The sequence below is a fragment of the Pseudophryne corroboree genome, chromosome 6 (assembly GCF_028390025.1).
Source record: "Pseudophryne corroboree isolate aPseCor3 chromosome 6, aPseCor3.hap2, whole genome shotgun sequence".
Classification (NCBI taxonomy): Eukaryota; Metazoa; Chordata; class Amphibia; order Anura; family Myobatrachidae; genus Pseudophryne; species Pseudophryne corroboree.
This window is the reverse complement of record NC_086449.1, coordinates 263,069,551-263,089,760: the sequence shown is the minus strand read 5'-3', so window position 1 is coordinate 263,089,760 and position 20,210 is coordinate 263,069,551. Positions and strand designations below refer to the sequence as shown.

Genomic DNA, 20,210 nt, shown 5'->3' with positions numbered 1-20,210 from the left:
CAGCCTGTGAAAAACAGGGGGAGAGGTCCCACTGATATAACATAGCTGGTGAAAGGGGTCATATATCTGGAACTGTAAAACTGTGATCAAGGCGGTAGAAAGCGAGAGTCTCACCCCGCACAAGGCGGGCAGGGAAAAACAACTTAATGATCTAAAGCAGGCATTTGAGGTAACAGCTTAACAAAAGAGGGAAAAAAAACCCTCAAGTGGATGTTGTGGGTGTATCCGATATGTCAGAGTGATCCGGGTCAGCGAGATGGCGTAGGTAAACTGTGGCATCAGCTGGGGACAGAAAGTCCTTGTGAGAAGTCCCAGCATACAGACGTAAGCGGGCGGGGTATAACAGACCAAACTTGCGGCCCTCTGATACTAGTTGCGAGCATATGGGAGAAAAGGCTTTCCGGGCCCTAGTCAGCTCAACAGAGTAGTCCTGAAAAATTAAAAGCTTGTTCCCTTCCCATTGAATATTTTTCACTCTACGTGAAGCAGACCAAAACGCCACCTTGTGGAGATAGTTTAAGCAGGGAAATAAAGTCACCCGCGGCCGCGGTCTGTTAGTAGGAACAGGTCCCACACGGTGGACCCGTTCAACAACCAGATCTTGACAATCTTGTTCTATACCCAAAAGGGACGGGAGGGTAATTCGCACAAAATGGGCTAATGCTGTGCCTTTTATGGATTCTGGTAGTCCCACCAGCCGTATATTATTTCTCCTCAATCTATTTTCGAAATCATCTAATTTATTCCAGATTTGATAGTTCTCCGATGTCAGCGATTTTGCAGAATGATGTAACCCTTCTATGCAATTGGATGCTGCATGCAGCTGAGATTCAGTGAGAGTGACTCGCTGCGTGAGGTGCTGCAGCTGCTTTGTGATATCAGACACAGCCTCTGAGAGAAGGGGGGTCCTAGTAGCCCTGATCGCCTCCACTACATCCCCATATGTCACTGGGGCATCTGGTGCGCGGCATACCTGGGAGGTTGAGATCCCTGTGGTTTGGTTTCAGCAGCCTTTTTTTGATGCAGGGGAGAGCTTGTCAGCGCCATATTGCCAGGCGCGCTGCGCTTCTCCTGTCCCGCCGAGGCGCCAGCGGGAGGCTGTGGCCACGGGTGTCACAAAGCGATCCATGACGATCATGGAGACTGCAGGTCAGGTCCCGGGAGCAGTGGAGGCTGTGGGCAGCCTAGAAAAGGTGGGTCAGCAGGCTGGCTGGGACGGAGCTCTCACGAAGTGCTCCCTATCCCATGGAAACCAGAACTGGAAGTGATATACAGTATGTTTATGTGCTTTGGTGAAGCTGAAACAATTGAAATGTGTGTACATATTGTATGACTGAACCTTAGGGTTCATACTGTGGCGTTAATCCCAAATTCTGACCCCAAGTACTGACCAAGCTGGGATTATAGCAACGCAGAGCATTTGTAAATATTGTGTTTTTTATTGAATTGAATATATTGTGATTTCTAGGTAGTGATAACTGCCTGTATAAATGACCTTTTCAAAATGTACACACTAGAAACCTAAGAACTAACATTGTGGTGACACTGAATGGATAGTTGAATAGCGCCGGGAATTAACTCCCACCACTATTCAATAGAGCATAGTGGTAAGTTGGAGAATGCCTGTTCTCCCGGACTAAACAGGGTGCTTTGTCAGGAGAACGGGCATTCTCTGACTTAATTGCCCGACGCAACGCTATTTTCGCTGTGCTAAGGACAGAAATCAGCATTGCGCCGACCATTTTGTCGGATTTCTACTGGCACTCCTCCGGAGGTGCGAGAAGAAATCCCGTTGCTGGGTGTCACATGGTGCCATATTGAATAGTGCCGGCACTATTCAACTGTCAACTGTCACTGAATTAATTCGTGCCCATAGTGTGAATCCCTTGTATACTATAGATTGAAACTCTGAAACAACTATTATAGACATTTAACTGTATGCGAATAGGGTATCATACAGTATATACCCTCATGCTATTAGGATAAGCCCTTTTAAAGAACTGCAGAAAATGAAGGAGCTCCTTACCACAGTGGGAAAACCACAAAACTAATAAATATTTACAAAATCCATTTATATGGTTAGTACCCATTTAAATCTGTAAAAAAAAATCACTGTACACGTATTAATAAGAACATATTTAAGAGATGTATGACTTACTCAAAATGATCTATTAAGCGAGTGGTCTAATACAATTTATTTAAATTGTATGGTTTTTTTTACGTTTCTTACATTATATTAAAATTATATATAATAAAAGTTACATTTTATTAACTACAATTCCAACCAAATAGGTTAAAAAAATTGCCCCTAAAATAGAGTCTTCTTATTTTCCCTAGCTTACCATAAATATAGCCCTTGTAAAGTAGTCGGCATGTAAATTGCCACAGGATTTTGAATTTTTGAAATTCAAGATGGACACTAAGAGCCGATCGCGGCTCACTGTATCATTGCCCAACCCCCCCTTGGGGATCCTAGCCAGTGCCTTCCCAGCCATTGACCTCACCGCACGTCACTGGCGGTCACATATGTGAAGGATGACCCTGTGATGATTTCCTCCACAGTGCTGAGTTGCAGACTGAAGCCTTCTATGAAAGGGAGGAGGAACAGGGGAGCTGCTGCTGATCAATCTGACAGGGGGCACGCAGTGCTAATAATCCCTGCAGCAAACTGCTTCCTAGTTACAGGCTAAAGCAGGGATGGGGAACCTTTGGCCCTCCAACTGTTGTTGAACTACACATACCAGCATGCTATGCTACAGTTTTGCTACTTGGTTATGCTAAAACTGTTGCAAGGCATGCTGGGATGTGTAGTTCAACAACAGCTGGAGGGCAAAAGGTTCCCCGTCCCTGGGCTAAAGTCTGGTTGGGACTAAGAAGCAGTTTGAAGGAGCGATGATCGCTCCTGCGGTCCTGATATAGCACACCACTCAGTGTCCAACACTAAATGTTGCCCCCAGCAGTACCTCTGGGTATCTCCATCCCCATGTAGCCCCGCCCCCATAGCTACATAGTGACAGGGCGCAGCTGTGATCGTTAAGTGACTGCATGATGCAGCCATCGCAACAGCCTCTTTGTTCTGTCACGGTCATCATGCCCCATAGCAGCCGCACTCCCTGCACCCTCAGTAGCTACTCCCTTGGATACAGGTATCTGGACTGCCTATAGCTCTAATGCAAAAAAACTGAACACAGCTACTGCAGTAACACTCTTGGCCATTGTGTGGCACTGTAGGGGCATTTTGTCATAGCTTAATGCATGGGTCTTCAACCTGCGACCCTCCAGCTGCTGTGGAACTATACATCCCAGCATGCCCTGCCTCAGTTTTAGCATACCTTAATAGCAAAACTGTGGCAGGGCATGCTGGGATGTGTAGTTTCACAGCAGCTGGAGGGCCACAGGATGAAGACCCATGGCTTAATGTTTCATACACCTAAACCTTACTCCAGTGGTTTCCAAAAATTTTTGAATCACGACGCCCTAGAATATCAGAATTTTTTTCACCGCACCCCTAGGCCAAAAATGTCTTATTGAGAAATTTAGAAAGAAATATTACATTAAGTAGATCACATTTATATGTCATCCTTAGGGTCAGTTGTGTGGTGAGGGACAAGATTTGCTTCTGTTTGGCCACATATTTTATGACTGGCAGCCACCAGCACTGGTTTTGCCTATTATATTGACCATGAATAATTTGAATTGATTCTGAACCACCAACCCAGGGGCACCCCTGCAAGTGTCCCGAGGCACCCCAGGGAGCCACGGCACACAGTTTGGGAACCGCTTACTCAAAACCGCATCAAAATCCATCCAGTGGTTCTCGAGAATAGCCCGAACGAACAGACAGACAGCTATTATTTTATACTATGTAGAGATAAACCACCAAAACGGATCCATCACAATAGATAAAATGAAAAATAAAAATAAAAAATAAATAAAATGTGCAAATCCTACAGCACATTCAGGAGCGACTGCTGCGGCCGCTTCCCTGATTGGCTGCTGGTCCGCCAGCTCTGGTTGGCTGGCGGCCGGCGCTTCATTTGAAATGCCGCCACGTTCAGTGTGTCCATGGCTGGCGCCCACCTAATAGTAAGTGGTACTTACACCCACCCTCCCTCCCGCGCCGCTACCAACCCTCCCCGCTACCTACTGTACATCCTCCCGCCCAGCTACCTACACCCTCCCGCCCAGCTACCTACACCCTCCGCACCGCTACCTACACCCTCCCTCCCTTCTCCGCCGCTACCTACACCCTCCCGCACCGCTACCTACCCTCCAGCGCTGCTCCCTACACCCTTCTTCACTGATCCCTACTGCAATCCCGGGATCCCGGGAATCCCAGGATTGATCTTTTTCAATCCCGAATCCCGGGATTGAAAAAACGGCCCGGGATTGGCCTCCCTATACAGCAAGCCACATTTTATTTTATTTTTTTCAGAAAAGTAAGGGGGTACATAAAAAAAAAGGAAAAACAGGTGGGTACAAGTATGTGTATCATTACAGATGTCACACTTAATCAAAACCATAGTACAGGGCGGTTTCTAGCCAATTTGTCTTCCAGTGCGAGATTTAAAAATGCGCCCCCCCATGACATAAAAAAAATGCGCCCCACCTAGATAAAAAAAAAACACATTGCGCGCGCCATAGATGCGCGCGCTCTCAGCAAGGGAGCGTGGCCTCATTTAAATGGGCATGGTCTCATTTAAATGGTCGTGGCCTCATCTGAAAAGACTATCTCACACCCCCAGTTTTTGACCCTGCTCCAACAGATCACGGCCACCATAGGGAAAAAAAAATCTACCATATTAAGCCCCACACAGTAATGCCCCCTGCACCATATTATGCCACACATCGCAATGCCCTTGATACATTAAATACCCACATTACGGCAGGCAGAGTCCCTACTTTACACATTACGGCAGCCAAGTGTCCCCATTTTCCACATTACAGCAGGCAAGAGTCCCTACTTTACACATTACGGCAGGCAAGTGTCCCCATTTTACACATTACGGCAGGCAGTGTCCCCTTTTTACACATTACGGCAGGCAAGTGTCCCCATTTTACACATTACGGCAGGCAAGTGTCCCCATTTTACACATTACGGCAGGCAGTGTCCCCTTTTTACACATTGCGGCAGGTGTCCCCATTTTACACGTTATGGCAGACAAGTGTCCCCATTTACACATAATGGCAGTCAGAGTGAGGGATTGAGAGAGACAGAGAGAGTATACTTACAGAGGCGATTCCCGCTCTTCGACCCGCCTCCCCAGTCGCTCCTCGCGCCAGACGCCTCTCCCTCTTCTTTGTAAGTTGTCTCCCCCTCCTCCTCAGTACTCCGCTCAGGGGGGAAGAGCGTAGTTTTGCGGAATGACGCGGTTGCCTTCCGTGAAACTCCACCCCCCGAGCGCGGTACTCGGGAAGAGGGAGGAGGGGAAAGCAGAGAGCCACAGTCAGTGCCGCGGCGGGCACCCTGTGCGGTTGCACGGCTCGCCCACCCCAAGAAACGGCCTTGCCATAGTATAAGGTTTGCAACTGTTGGTAAAAGACAACAGACGGTAGGATAAATGTAATAGATAAGAGAAACCAGTGGTGCAGGAGTTTGTGCGAGAATGGACGTATTTTTAAACTAAGAATCATTTACAAGGCAAAACCAGGTCATTTGTGTAGCTTATCTTGTGTGAATTTGACCTGACTAGAAAATGAGCACATGCAGAGTTGTGCACATAAACCCTTTTTAACCAAAGAGGTGGAACTGTGGTGGGAAGTGGATTTTATTCACGTTGCCAGAGTTCAATAAGGGCTTGTGTATGCAAATGCAGGCCAGGCAGACCAGCGCTTCATTTGGTAGTAGGTATTTCTTTTGCACTTGGCATAGGACAGGTGCTAGTATGCACTGATCAGGATGACTGATCAGTGCATACTAGCCTCATATGCTTCTGTTACAGAGGCATACAGCTTTGCATATGGGTGACAATATACCATTTTTCAATGAACGTTTCTTTTGAGTAATTTATGCCCAGTTTACTTCCAACTCTGTTACCAAACATTTGAAAATCATATTCATTTCTATTGGAGACACATTTTTTTGTTAACTTGTACATACAGAACAGTGTAGTAAGCTTAAAAAAGATGCAGAGGAGATGATTTGGGGGTTGGGCTCTAAATCTGCACAGCTGTAAATGTTTATCACTTGTCTGTAGACCACTAAAGGATGTTGTTTTCTATGTATTTGAACAGGTAATATTTCTCTACTGTATGTGTGAAAAATGACATTATAATTGCTTATAGCTTTTGTCTGTCTGTCTGTCTGTCTGTCAGTCAGAACTACAGGATGATCGGCCTCTACTGGGTGGGATCCATTATAATGAGTATGATTGTGTTTGTTCCTGGAAGCATTGTGGGTAAGTAGCATGACGCTGTAAACTCCTCATTAATGTTCATTCACCTGTTTAAACCTACAGTCTCCTCTCACAAAGTACATCAGCAGGAACTGTAAATTAGGTTTTTGAAGGCAGTGTAAATATATACTAATGGTTTATGTGCTAACGATAATAGCCATAGTAAAAGTAAAATATAATGCAGACACCATGACCGTTCTGGATGATTTAGAGATTATTCAGAACACTGTAGAATAATGATTGTTGCGGAAACTTCATTGAAGTGTGCAAGATTTTGTATATTATTTACCACAGCAATGAATCATTGAACAACCAGTTTATTTTCTTCATATGTCAAGTTCCGTATAATAATGTTGTCTGTAAGCAAAGAAAACTGTAGAAGCTTAGCTAGCTCATTATACTAGCAATTGAAAGTTAATACACTGTTACTGAGTTAAATGATTTCCTATGCCAGTGGTTCACAAACTCCTTTTCAGTCACGGCACCCTAGAGTATAAAGATTTTTTTCACAGCACCCCTAGGCCAAAAATAGGATTTTGGTTAACTACCAGTAAATCCTTTTCTCGTAGTCTGTAGAGGATGCTGGGGTCCACATTAGTACCATGGGGTATAGACGGGTCCACCAGGAGCCATTGGCACTTTAAGAGTTTGAGAGTGTGGGCTGGCTCCTCCCTCTATGCCCCTCCTACCAGACTCAGTCTAGAAACTGTGCCCGAGGAGACGGACATCTCCGAGAGAAGGATTTAACACAGATAGTGGCGAGATTCATACCAGCTCACACATACAAGGCACATCAAGCTAACTTAGCTTGAAAACTCAGCAACAGCTGAAACATTACTTACCAAGTAACAATACAGTACTCAACTAAAACGAAGTTGTACTGAACCAAATAACGATAGATGGAAAATGAAGCGCTGGGCGGGCGCCCAGCATCCTCTACGGACTACGAGAAAAGGATTTACAGGTAGGTAACCAAAATCCTATTTTCTCTTATGTCCTAGAGGATGCTGGGTTCCACATTAGTACCATGGGGATGTACCAAAGCTCCCAGAACGGGGGGGGGGGGGAGAGCACGGAGGCTCCTACAGAACTGATTGACTGAACTTCAGATCATCAGAGGCCAAAGTATCGAACTTGTAGAACTTTGCAAACGTGTTCGACCCAGACCAAGTTGCAGCTCGGCAAAGTTGCACTGCTGATACACCCCGGGCAGCCGCCCAGGAAGACCCCACCTTACGAGTAGAGTGGGCCGTGACAGACGTAGGACACGGCAATCCTGCCGTAGAATACACATGCTGGATAGTGAACCTGATCCAGTGAGAGATCGTCTGCTTAGAAGCAGGACACCCAATTTTCTTGGGATCATACAGGACAAACAGAGAGTCAGATTTTCTGTGACGAGCAGTCCTCTTCACATAGATTTTCAGAGCCCTTACAACATCCAAGGACTTTGATGAAATTGAGGAGTCAGCATCCACTGGCACCACAATAGGTTGGTTGATATGAAATGCCGACACAACCTTCGGAAGAAACTGCTGACGTGTCCGGAGCTCAGCTCTATCTTCGTGGAAGATCAAGTATGGGCTTTTACAGGACAAAGCCCCCAACTCCGACACACGTCTAGCAGAAGTTAAGGCCAACAACGTGATAGCCTTCCATGTAAGAAATTTGACCTCAACCTCCTGTAGAGGCTCGAACCAGTCCGATTGAAGGAACTGCAACACCACACTAAGGTCCCAAGGTGCCGTAGGAGGTACAAAGGGAGGCTGGATGTGCAGAACTCCCTTCAAAAAGGTCTGAACCTCAGGGAGGGCAGCCAGTTGTTTCTGGAAGAAAATGGATAGGGCCGAAATCTGGACCTTCACAGATCCCAACCTCAGGCCCATAGCTACACCGGCTTGTAAGAAGAGGAGAAACCGTCCCAGTTGAAACTCCACCGCAGGAAATTTCTTGGACTCACACCAGGATACATATTTTTTCCAAATTCGATGGTAATGTTTAGACGTTACTCCTTTCCTAGCCTGTATCAGGGTAGGAATAACCTTGTTCGGAATGCCTTTTCGAGCTAGTATCAGGCGTTCCACCTCCATGCCATCAAATGTAGCCGTGGTAAGTCTTGATAGGCGAATGGCCCCTGCTGCAGCAGGTCCTCCCAAAGAGGAAGAGACCTCGGCTCTTCTTGCAGTAGATCCAGAAGATCCATGTACCAAGCCCTTCTTTGCCAGTCTGGAGCAATGAGGATCGCTTGAACCCTTGTTCTCCTTATGAGCTTTAGAACTCTTGGGATGAGTGGAAGTGGAGGAAACACGTACACCGACCGGAACACCCATGGAGTCACTAGGGCATCCACCGCCACTGCTTGCGGGTCCCTCGACCTGGAACAATACTGCCGAAGCTTCTTGTTGAGACAAGAGGCCATCATGTCGATCTGGGGTACGCCCCAAAGATCTGTTACCTCCTTGAACACCTCCGGATGGAGACCCCACTCCCCTGGATGGAGATTGTGTCTGCTGAGGAAGTCCGCTTCCCAGTTGTCTACTCCCGGAATGAAGATTGCTGACAGCGCCAACGCGTGTTTTTCTGCCCAGAGGATGATTCTTGTTACCTCTGACATTGCAGCTCTGCTCTTCGTTCTGCCTGGTCGGTTTATGTAAGCCACTGTAGTCACATTGTCTGACTGCACTTGAACGGCCCGATTTCTCAGAAGATGGGCCGCTTGAAGAAGACCATTGTAGACGGCTCTTAGTTCCAGAATGTTTATCGGCATAATAGGCTGGATTCCAGACTAGACCACCTTCCTTGGAAGGTTTCCCCTTGAGTGACGGCGCCCCTGCCCCGGAGACTTGCATCCGTGGTTAGAAAGATCCAGTCCTGAATCCCAAACCTGCGGCCCTCCAGAAGGTGAGGAAGTTGCAGCCACCAGAGGAGTGAAATCCTGGCCTTTGGTGACAGATGTATTCTCTGGTGCATGTGTAGATGAGATCCCGACCACTTGTCCAGGAGATCCAGTTGGAAGGACCGAGCATGAAATCTTCCGTACTGCAGAGCCTGGTAAGAGGCCACCATCTTCCCCACAAGGCGAATGAACTGATGAACCGACAGGACAGTGCATTCGCCTTCCCGGACCATTGTTTGTATCACTAACGCTTTTTCCTCTGGAAGAAACACCCTCTGCACTTCCGTGTCGAGGATCATTCCCAGAAAGGACAACCTCCTGGTTGGTTCCAAATTTGATTTTGGAAGTTTCAGGATCCAACCGTGTTCCCTGAGCAGGTGGGTCGTGAGAAGTATGGACTGTAACAGCTTCTCCTTGGATGATGCTTTTATCAGCAGATCATCCAGATATGGAATTATGTTCACCCCCTGTTTGCAGAGGAGAATCATAATTTCCGCCATCACCTCGGTGAATACCCTCGGTGCTGTGGAGAGGCCGAATGGCAGGGCCTAGAACTGAAAATTACAGTCCAACAGTGCGAATCGAAGATAAGCTTGATGCGGCAGCCAAATCGGAATGTGGAGGTACGCATCCTTGATATCCAGGGATACCAGGAATACCCCCTTCTCCAGACTGGATATCACTGCCCTTAGAGACTCCATTTTGATCTTGAACTACCTCAGAAAGGTGTTTAGTGATTTTAAGTTCAGAATGGGCCTGACCGAACCATCCGGTTTCGGTACCACGAAAAGGTTCGAATAGTAACCTTTGTTTTGCATATGAGGTGGTACTGGCACAATGACCTGTGCCTCCACCAACTTCTGGACAGCTTCTTGCAGGACAGTCCTGTCCGCCAGCAGAGCTGGCAAGCCTGATTCGAAAAATCTGTGAGGAGGGAGATTATGAAATTCCAGCCTGTACCCCTGAGACACAATATCTTGCACACAGTGGTCCAGGCCGGATGACACCCAGACATGACTGAAATGCCTGAGTCTCGCTCCCACCGGCCCCACCTCTGAGGCGTGCAGTCCACCTTCATGCGGAGGACTTTGGTGTACCTGAAACAGGTTTCTGTTTCTGGGAACCTGCAGCCGCAGGTTTCTTGGACTTGGGCCGACCTCCCCGAAAGGTGTTGGACGGCTTGGCCTTTCTGGGCTTGGTAGACCGAAAGGGCTGTGATGTAGCTGAAGAAAAGGGTTTCTTCGGAGCAGGTGTAGCTGAGGGATGAAAAGGTGACTAACCAGCCATAGCCGTGGAGATCCACGCATCTAACGCTTCCCCAAAGAGAGCCTGACCTGTGTAGGGTAGGGTCTCCACACTTCTCCTGGATTCCGCATCGGCAGACCACTGGCACAACCACAGTCCTCGACGAGCTGATACAGACATGGAAGAAATTTCTGCAGCCATGGAACCAGGTCTTTCATGGATTCTACCAGAAATCCTGCCGAATCCTGAATGTTACATAGAAACAATTCAACATCACATTTCTCCATAGTATCCAAGTCTTCAAGTAATATGCCTGACCACTTTACTATAGCTTTGGCAATCCAAGTACTGGCAATAGTGGGACGTAGTATTGCCCCAGAAGCCGTGTACATGGATTTGAGCGTATTATCAATTTATCGATCAGCAGGCTCTATCAAGGCGGTAGATCCTGGCACAGGTAAAACCACCTTTTTTTGAGAGTCTGGATACTGATGCGTCAACAATAGGCGGGTTTTCCCATTTTTTCCTATCCTCTACCGGGAAAGGAAATGCCACCAGAACCCTTTTAGGTATCCGGAACTTTTTATCCGGGTTTTCCCAAGCCTTTTCAAAAATAGCATTTAATTCCTTTGACGCAGGGAAGGTTAGCGAGGCTTTCTTATTTTCAGTGAAGTACGCCTCCTCAAACTGCTCGGGTGTTGTATTCAACACATCTCTAATAGCCTCTATCATCAACTGCACCCCTTTAGCAAGAGATGCTGCCCCCCGCAACACATCCCCGTCACCGTCTGCAGTGTCAGAATCAGTATCCGTATCATCCTGCATGATCTGCGCAAGAGCACGTTTATGTGAATATACAGCGGGGAGCCCTGAGGTACCAGAACTGGGCCAGACTGCCATAGAGTTCTGTAAAGCCTGAGTTGCAGATTCATTTTGTGCAACCCTATTTGAAATCTGAGAAATCATAGATTTGATAGAGGATAACCACTTAGGCTCCCTTGCTGGTATCTGTGCTAAACCAGTGCAATCCTGATTACATGGAATGGGATCATCCGGAGAGGACATATCCTCTGCAGCATTTGACACAGAGTCCCTGGACATTGCTTAATGGAGACCACAGACACTCCACACACAGACAGAGGAGGACAGACAGAGTTTCACCCCCACGAATGGCAAGAGAGACACAGAGATTAGAGCCAACCCACACACAGCGCTTTTAATGTAAAGGGAGACCCCTACTAGAGCTGACTGTGCACCTTAATAGGTTACACAGTCTTAATGCTGCCCCCCCCCCTTCTACAACCCCCTGGTACCGTGAGATATAGCTGGAGTTGCTGTGGAGGGACTTGCTCTTCCTGGACAGCGCTGTGCAGGCAGGAAAATGGTGCTGAACGCTGCTGGGTCCGCTCTGAGGAGACGCTCCGCCCCCAAGATGGTGCTGTCTTCCCGCTCTTCACAAGGATTATACTGGCCTGAGGTAAAATGCTGGCTGAGATCCACAGACCCCGACAGGCTTGCTGACCAGTGCAGGGTTCAGGCGCTGGCTCAGGGCGCCCCTCACAGCGCCGCACTAAGTACCGCTGAGCCTCCGGAGCGCAGTTAACACTGCGCTCCTACCCTGTTGCCGCCATCTTCACACCGGTCCCCCGCTTGCTAGGGGGGGCGGTGACTCACTCGCCACTGATCTTCAGCTCTGTAAGGGGGTGGCGGCATGTTGCTGGGGTGAGCGATCCCCTGTGGCGGGGAACGATCTATCCCCTCAGGAGCTCAGTGTCCTGTCAGCGGAGATAGTGGCTCAGACCCTGCAGGGCAGGCACTACTCCCCCCCCCTTAGTCCCACGAAGCAGGGAGGCTGTTGCGAGCAGCCTCCCTGTAAAATAATAAACTCTACTAAAGAAGCTCTATAGAGCTCCCCTAGCTGTGACCGGCTCCTCCGGGCATATTTTCTAAACTGAGTCTGGTAGGAGGGGCATAGAGGGAGGAGCCAGCCCACACTCTCAAACTCTTACAGTGCCAATGACTCGTGGTGGACCCGTCTATACCCCATGGTACTAATGTGGACCCCAGCATCCTCTAGGTCGAAAGAGAAAGTTTCTTATTGCAAAATTTTTAACAAAAAATATTAAATTAAGTAAATTGTCTTTTAAATGTCATTCTAAGGTTTAATTATGTGGTAAGGGGCAGGATTTGCTTCTGTTTGTCCACATATTTTATGATAGGCAGCCACCAGGACTGGATTTTATCTACAGGTTGAGTATCCCTTATCCAAAATTCAAAATCCCACAGTTTTGGGTCCCCTTCTGAGATAATGACATATATATTATATATTATGTGTATATACAGATATATTATATATATAAAATGTGTGATTTCTGTATTACATTGACCATAAATAATTTGAATTGGTCATGTACCACCAATCGAAGCCATGCCTGCAAGTGTCCCGAGGCACCCGAGTGCCGCAGCACGCAGTTTGAGAACCACTGTCCTATGCACAGTGGGGCCAGCCATTTTATGCGTGAATGAACCAATGTTCATGAGAAACAATCCTAGATTGAAAAACTCAATATTGGTTTGGCCCACAAAATGGCCACCTCCGCTGTATCAGCAAACTGTAAAATTGCTCACCATATGAATAAATCACAAGCATTTTGCAATACTTTTTAAACCATCTGTAGTTTATTTTTAATAGGTAAATATGGAACACGATTATGTCCAGCATTTTTCTTGAACCTACCATATATTTGTCTCCCATTATGGGCTGGATTCAGGATCTACAAACAGCCATCTATCATTCCTAACCCATCTATAAAGGTATTATATTTTATCACTGATCTATTGTATTTTGGTTAGAGAAATTATATTTGGCTATATATATTTATATGCATTATTTCTGCCATGTTGTCTTGTAATTTCAAACTGGCATTTCATTTCCTATATGCATTATTTCTGCCATGGTGACCATACTAATTGGCATAAAGCCAAAAATCCGTAGTCCCGGCTTTGAACTTACTGTGACTGGCTGCAATACATATTGCTAAGAACCACATCTGGAATAAATATTGTTAAAAGGGATTTATAGACAGAACTTGGCAAATTTAGATCAATAAAGAAGCATTCCATCTATGGCCTTGTATTTTATATGCATATGGAAATCCTCTGTAATGTCTATTATCCTTAATAATTTCCAGTACAGGATACGTTATCCCATTTGTAAATAAAGAGATGGCTGACTAGGTCAGAGATAATATTACAAACCTTATAGCTCTCAGCTCTGTTGTGATTGAACATCATGATACAGCATTGTGAAGCCTTGTAAGTTGTCTCCAAGCCGTGTGTTAACTATACTAGAAAATAAAGGGTATAAAAGGCATATGGACTAAATCATGCTGACTCCTCTAAGTAAATGCTTGCCGGAGAAGCAGACCCCTTGTGAGTACAGTGGTCCCTATATACAGTGTGTGTGTGTGTGTGTGTGTGTGTGTGTGTGTGTGTGTGTGTGTGTGTGTATATATATATATATATATATATATATATATATATATATGGGAATCAGTTAAAATGCCAGCTGTCGGAAACCCTGGCATTCAGGAGACAGATGCCGAAATCCCAACAGCCAGTGAAATCCCAACAGCCGGTGAAATCCCAACGAATGGAATCCCGACATACGCAAGTAATTCCCACTCGGTTGGTGGGTCCATGCAAGGGGACTCGCTGCCCTGCTTCCGACAAACGGGATGCGGCAGCTCGTATACTGACACTGGGCATCCCATGTGCCGGTAAAACATAACAATTCAATATATGTGTGTGTATATGTATACAAGTGACTCTCGGCGTCGCTGTGGCCCGCGCTGTGTTTCTGGTCTCACCGCCGACCCCTCACTAACTACCCCGACCGGTAGCCGTGATCCTTTTTGTGGTGAATAACAAATTGGAGGACAAAGTCACAGTGTTTGATGTGCACGATTGAAAGCCTACCATCTGGTACGCAGAATATATATGTGTTGTCCGGTCACCTAAAGAAGTGTGAAGTTATTGCACCGTTAGGCGCTTGTCCTTTTCTTCTGATTCCATATATATATATATATATATATATATATATATGCATTTTTCCTGTACTTGCTATAGATATATAGATAGATATATATAGATAGATAGATATATCAAGTACAGGAAAAATGCAGCGGCACTCTGAGATTTCCAATAACAAATACTCACCTTGACAAAGGGGCATATCAGCCCAGAAACGTTGGATTAGTATGGAGTGATTTTTAAATACACGGATTTTGTTATTGGAAATCTCCGAGTGCCGCTGCATTTTTCCTGTACTTGTTATACCTATTTTAGTCAGAGGGCACCGGAGTACACTGTTCAGCTTTTGGGAGTGCCGGTCCGCGCAACTTTTGTTATATATATATATATATATATATATATATATATACACATGTACATACATAGCACACATTCATTCATTCATGCATACATACATACATACATACATACATACATACACAAGCACACATACATACCTGCAATGTACACATACATGTGTGCACAGTATACATGTATGGTGGTATACATACCACCACGGGTTGGAGGGCGGGAGCAGACTGGCGGTTCTGTGAGGACAGAGCGAGCTGCTGTGGCTGAGCATGCGCAGCCAGCAGCTCCCCTCCAACTTTCTCTATGCAGAGAGCTACGTAGCTCTCTGCTGCTGCAACAACTATGTGGTCACAATTGCGATCGCAGCTTTTGCTGAGACGGAGACATTTGGCTCACTAGGGGGGGTTTCCAGGTACTCCGAACCCTCCCTGTGTGCACTACTATATATATATATATATGGTAAAACAATGGCAAGAGGTGCCTCCTAGTGCATTCAATTTAAACTTTCCCCAGTGTTATATAGGTTATAAAGTTTAAATTTAATGCACTAGGAGGCGCCTCTTGCCTTTGTTTTACCACAGAGATTCTACCTACTGAGATCTAGGACCTGGTATCAGGGGTGTATCTTCCTATTGGCCAGGATGGCACTTGCCAGGGGCGCCGGCCAAGAGGGGGGCGCCACCTGGCAGTGCCACCTGGGCCAGGGGATAGAATGACATAGTAGTTCTCACTGAGTACATCCCTTAGCAGTGCTCATCCACTGCAAGACTCTCAGAAGCGTATTGCACTCTGACACTCTCTATGACTACAGTCACAATGATGGTGAATATAGCCGGGGAGCGGGGCACTTCCAGGTGTGGGGAGGGGCGAGGCACCTCCTCTTCCTCATCTGCTCCCCTTCTCATTGGTCCCACGCGGTCTGTCACCACACAGCAGCCACTACAATCATCACCAGTCAGCAGTGCAGCATGAGCATACCTGTACATTTTGTGCGGTACCGTAGCTGCACTGCATGGTCTATCCTGGCAGTCTGGATCACATCTTACAAAGAGCTCTGTATGGAGCGGTATCTAAACCAGTGAATGCCTGTCCAGCTGTGTTGAGACTACAAGTCCCAGCACACCTTGTCAACTGGATTTGCTGGGACATGTAGTGCCATCACACCCAGAGAGGGGTTTTTAACTGTATGTATGTGTGCATATATCCCCTTGGTGTCCCTGCCTGCACATCCCTGCAACTGCCCCCTCAGTGACCCTGTCCATACACTACTATAATTCCCTCTCAGTGTCCCTGCCTGCACCCTTCCCATAATTACCACTCGGTATCCCTGCCCGTACCCTCCCCGTAATTCCCCCTCAGTGTGCCTGCCTGCACACTTCTCGCAATTCCCCCTCAGTCTCCCTGCCTGCACCCTCCTGTAATTCCTCCTCAGTGTCCCTGCCCGCACCCTCATCGTAATTCCTCCTCAGTGTCCCTGCCCGCACACTCCTGTAATTCCCCCTGTGTCCCTGCCCACACCCTCCTGTAATTCCCCCTCAGTCTCCCTGCCTGCACCCTCCCCGTAGTTCCCCCTCAGTGTCCCTGCCTGCACACTTCTCGTAATTCCCCCTCAGTGTCCCTGCCTGCACCCTCCTGTAATTCTACCTCAGTGTCCCTGCCCGTACCTTCCCCGTAATTTCCCCTCAGTGTCCCTGCCCGCACACTCCTGTAATTCCCCCTCAGTGTCCCTGCCCACACCCTCCCTGTAATTTCCCCTCAGTGTCCCTGCCCGCACACTCCTGTAATTCCCCCTCAGTGTCCCTGTCCACACCCTCCCTGTAATTGCCCCTCGGTGTCCCTGACCTCAGCCTCCCTGTAATTGCCCCTCAGTGTCCCTGACCTCAGCCTCCCTGTAAGCCCTCCACCTCATTGTCCCTACCGGCACCCTCCCTGTAATTCTCCCTCTGTGTCCCTGACCTCAGCCTATCTGTAACTCCCCCCTCTGTGTCCCTGGGTGGGGGAGGTGGGGGCACCAGTTCCTTACTATGCCAGGGGCGCTCAGACCCCTAGATACACCCCTGCCTGGTATGCTGGCAGTGCACATAGAAAGAAGATTTACAGAAAGGACATCTATTATTGTCATTTGGATCACTGAAATTAAGCGCCTTTTTCACTATTTATTTGTGTGTGTGTGTGTGTGTGTGTGTGTATATATATATATATATATATATATATATATATATATATATATATATATATATATAGCATCATATAGTATCGTTTACCTAGCAACTTCTGGATTATTTTCTTGCTAAACAGATTGATATATTGACAGATGGATGTATAACAAGCAGTTGTCTTTAATTTTTCACTATGGTGAAGTACTAAATGTTATCCACAGCACCAAACCTACACTTAGAGAAATACAACTGTATTTTAATTTCTGATTTGATTTCCTTGGCAAAATTAAATAGATGTATTAGTTCACACAGTATAAATGTGGAATTTGACAGGTAAACTAGTTTAATGTATATTTACGTCATAAAGCCACCACAATAGTAAGCGTCAATCTCACATTCAGTAAGTCCCTGAAAGCCCTTTAGAATTATTATTCTCTTTCCAAGAATCACAATGGGAATCTTTCATGTGCAAGCAGCATATCCTGCTAGCTATGTCTTATTGTTCTCCAAGTTATTTATAGAGTGCAGCAACTGTATAGATCATTGAACAGTCTCCATACTTCAGATCTCTTTACTGTTTTTGTGATACTGTGCATCTATCTGGTGTTGGTTTGCTAAAGTTGAAGTATTCGAGAACTTTAGAACACCTGACCTTTTCTATTGATTACAAAATAGTAATAAGAAACTATATAGATACAAAAGAAATTAAGTTGTATTATCCTGTAACAAGATGTTTTTTCCTCTTTAGCTTCCATGTTTAATGTAACATTATTGTTTAAGTTTTTCTTTTTTTCTACAGGTCATACAAAATGTTCAGCAAAAAAACATATTAAAGAGACCATCTGACCTCCTATTGGCTGTGTATCTTATTGCTGCCACTGCCTTCTGTATATTCCGAGGATTGGTAAGTTAGAGACAGGACCCATTTACAGAAATGGCAGTAAATCAGTCAATGAGGGTATTGATGGAGGTGTAAAGGTAATCTAAGTAACCGTTACACAGCTTTTATTGGTGATTTAGGGGGATTCAGTTGTGGCCGAAGGGGATGAATTGCCATTGCTGCGGTGTGTAATCACTGGCAGCAGCAGCCCAATTCGCACCCTTCACCCATCCAATTCACACCTCTATTCACTCAAAAGTGCTCACTACCATATGGTGTAGTGAACCGTTTTGAGTAAGATCCTGCTGCCGTAAAGTGCGGTGGCTACTGTACTGGGGACACATGATCCCTATATAGGAGACATCGCTATAACTTATCCATGTATGATGTTCATTTTAGGGCATAGACCCATTTAGGAACCTATAGGTAATTTCCCCTTTAACATATTTGTACTTTAGGAGGCTAATTGACCTAATACCAACATATTTTAAAGACATCCACACCACACCATTTTTATTTACATTATCACACACTTACGATTAGAATGGACAGTGCTGACTGTTTTGAAATCAGAAATTTCCACATACATTAAAGGCACAGATGACAGACCGGGTCATACAATCAGCACCTGGTCATTACAATAAGCAATCTGCATAGCAATATAAGGGAGCTCACTGAGACCTCCCCCCACTTGAGGCCTTTTTTGAATTTTATTTTATCTAAAGTTCTTATTGATACCAAGGTATATACACTGTTTGGTAGTTTAAGTTATTTTTTCTTCAACACTGCTTGACTGTATTTCAAACAGCGTTGTTTAATGTTTTAAGTTAATAAGTGCTTCTTTTTGAATTAAAATAACACCAGAGTCTAAGCACATTATTACTTTACACACTTACACGCCAGGGTTACATTTATATTTGTATCCATTATTTATTGGTAGGGAACAGCCGCCTCATATGTACCCCATGGCAGCTGGTACATCTTACACGCAACCACTATACTCACAAGGGGAAGCGCAAATTTTTATCTTTATCTGTGTAAAGTGCGGTGGATATCATGTGAACTCAAATCGGCAAGATCATCTCCGGCAATTGAATACTTCCCTTTGTCCTTCAGATATGTTTTATGATATTGCCTTGTATCAATTTTTAAATCAACATGACAATAAGTCAAGTCTTATTGCCAGCACAATTGATTTTGCTTTAATTCTGGGCAGATTTGATATTTATAGCAACTGGATGTAAATTAAAATTGCACTGTATACACAACTGTATTCAATGCACAAGTCTTAACTAGCTGAAAACAAATGCAATAACAAATATGAAGCAATGCCAAATTTTAAGTTGCACATATTTAGCACCTGCAGCATCTTGTGCTTGGAGAAATTATTCAGTAGGGTCAGATTAAGGGCCACATGGGCCTGTGCTGAAAGTGATCAAGGGCCTATTACAGAGCTTCTCAATCGTGGTCCTCAAGGCACCACAATGGTCCAGGTTATAAGTTTATCCACGCTTGGCCACAGGCGACTTAATTAGCAATTTAATTTAACCGTCTGTGCTGAGCCATGGATATACCTAAAACCTGGACCATTGGGGTGCCTTGAGGACCACGTTTGAGAACCTCTGGCCTATTATAAGAAGCAGAGGATGTGTGACTGGTGTGGTGTGGTATTAGCCAGTTTCATGTGGGTGTGTACATCCTCTACACTGTCAGACCTAATTTCTCCCTAAATACTTACATTTTGAAAAATAGAAGTACAATTTTAATATTTAGGATTTATGGCCAATCGTGTAGCTAGTGGGTGGCTGGTCTTCCGTCATGATGATGGGCCTGTTTTTATGTGGAGGTATGGAGCTGTAGTCCCATCCGCCTCATTGTTAATCTAGCCATGCAATTTAGGGGTGCAGTGGGGGTCGGTGCAGTGCGCTAAAGGCATGCAGACACAAATTAAGAACACATATTACTTTAATTATACAAATAAGAAAATACATTAGATGTAAGACATACAGTTTACACAAATCTAAATGACCTACCAGTTTTAGAGTGGCAGATAATTGTTTTTGCTCCTGACACCCTATACACTAGGATTATGGTTGCTTATTTCTTTAGATGCATGAATCTCAAATTAAATAAGTGGAAACGCAAGTGTGTAGAGGCATCTTTGTTCATAAACAAACTAGGGATCTTTACATTCTACATATATAAATCACAAATCCTAAAATAGTGCATGATAAGACAAGATTGCATGATAT

General features: G+C 45.5%; 1 protein-coding gene across 6 annotated transcripts in view; it reads left to right on the top strand.

Moving 5' to 3' along the window:
* The window catches only part of TM6SF1 (transmembrane 6 superfamily member 1), a 93,372-nt gene that overhangs the window by 38,222 nt on the left and 34,940 nt on the right, over positions 1-20,210 (top strand). For 5 of the 6 annotated variants that reach the window (XM_063925959.1, XM_063925962.1, XM_063925960.1 and 2 more), the window contains 3 exons: positions 6,316-6,398; positions 13,229-13,350; positions 17,878-17,982. In XM_063925959.1, coding sequence (XP_063782029.1) covers positions 6,316-6,398; positions 13,229-13,350; positions 17,878-17,982 — 310 coding nt within the window. The remainder of the gene's footprint in view (positions 1-6,315; positions 6,399-13,228; positions 13,351-17,877; positions 17,983-20,210) is intronic. The other variant, XM_063925963.1, reaches the window with a different exon arrangement.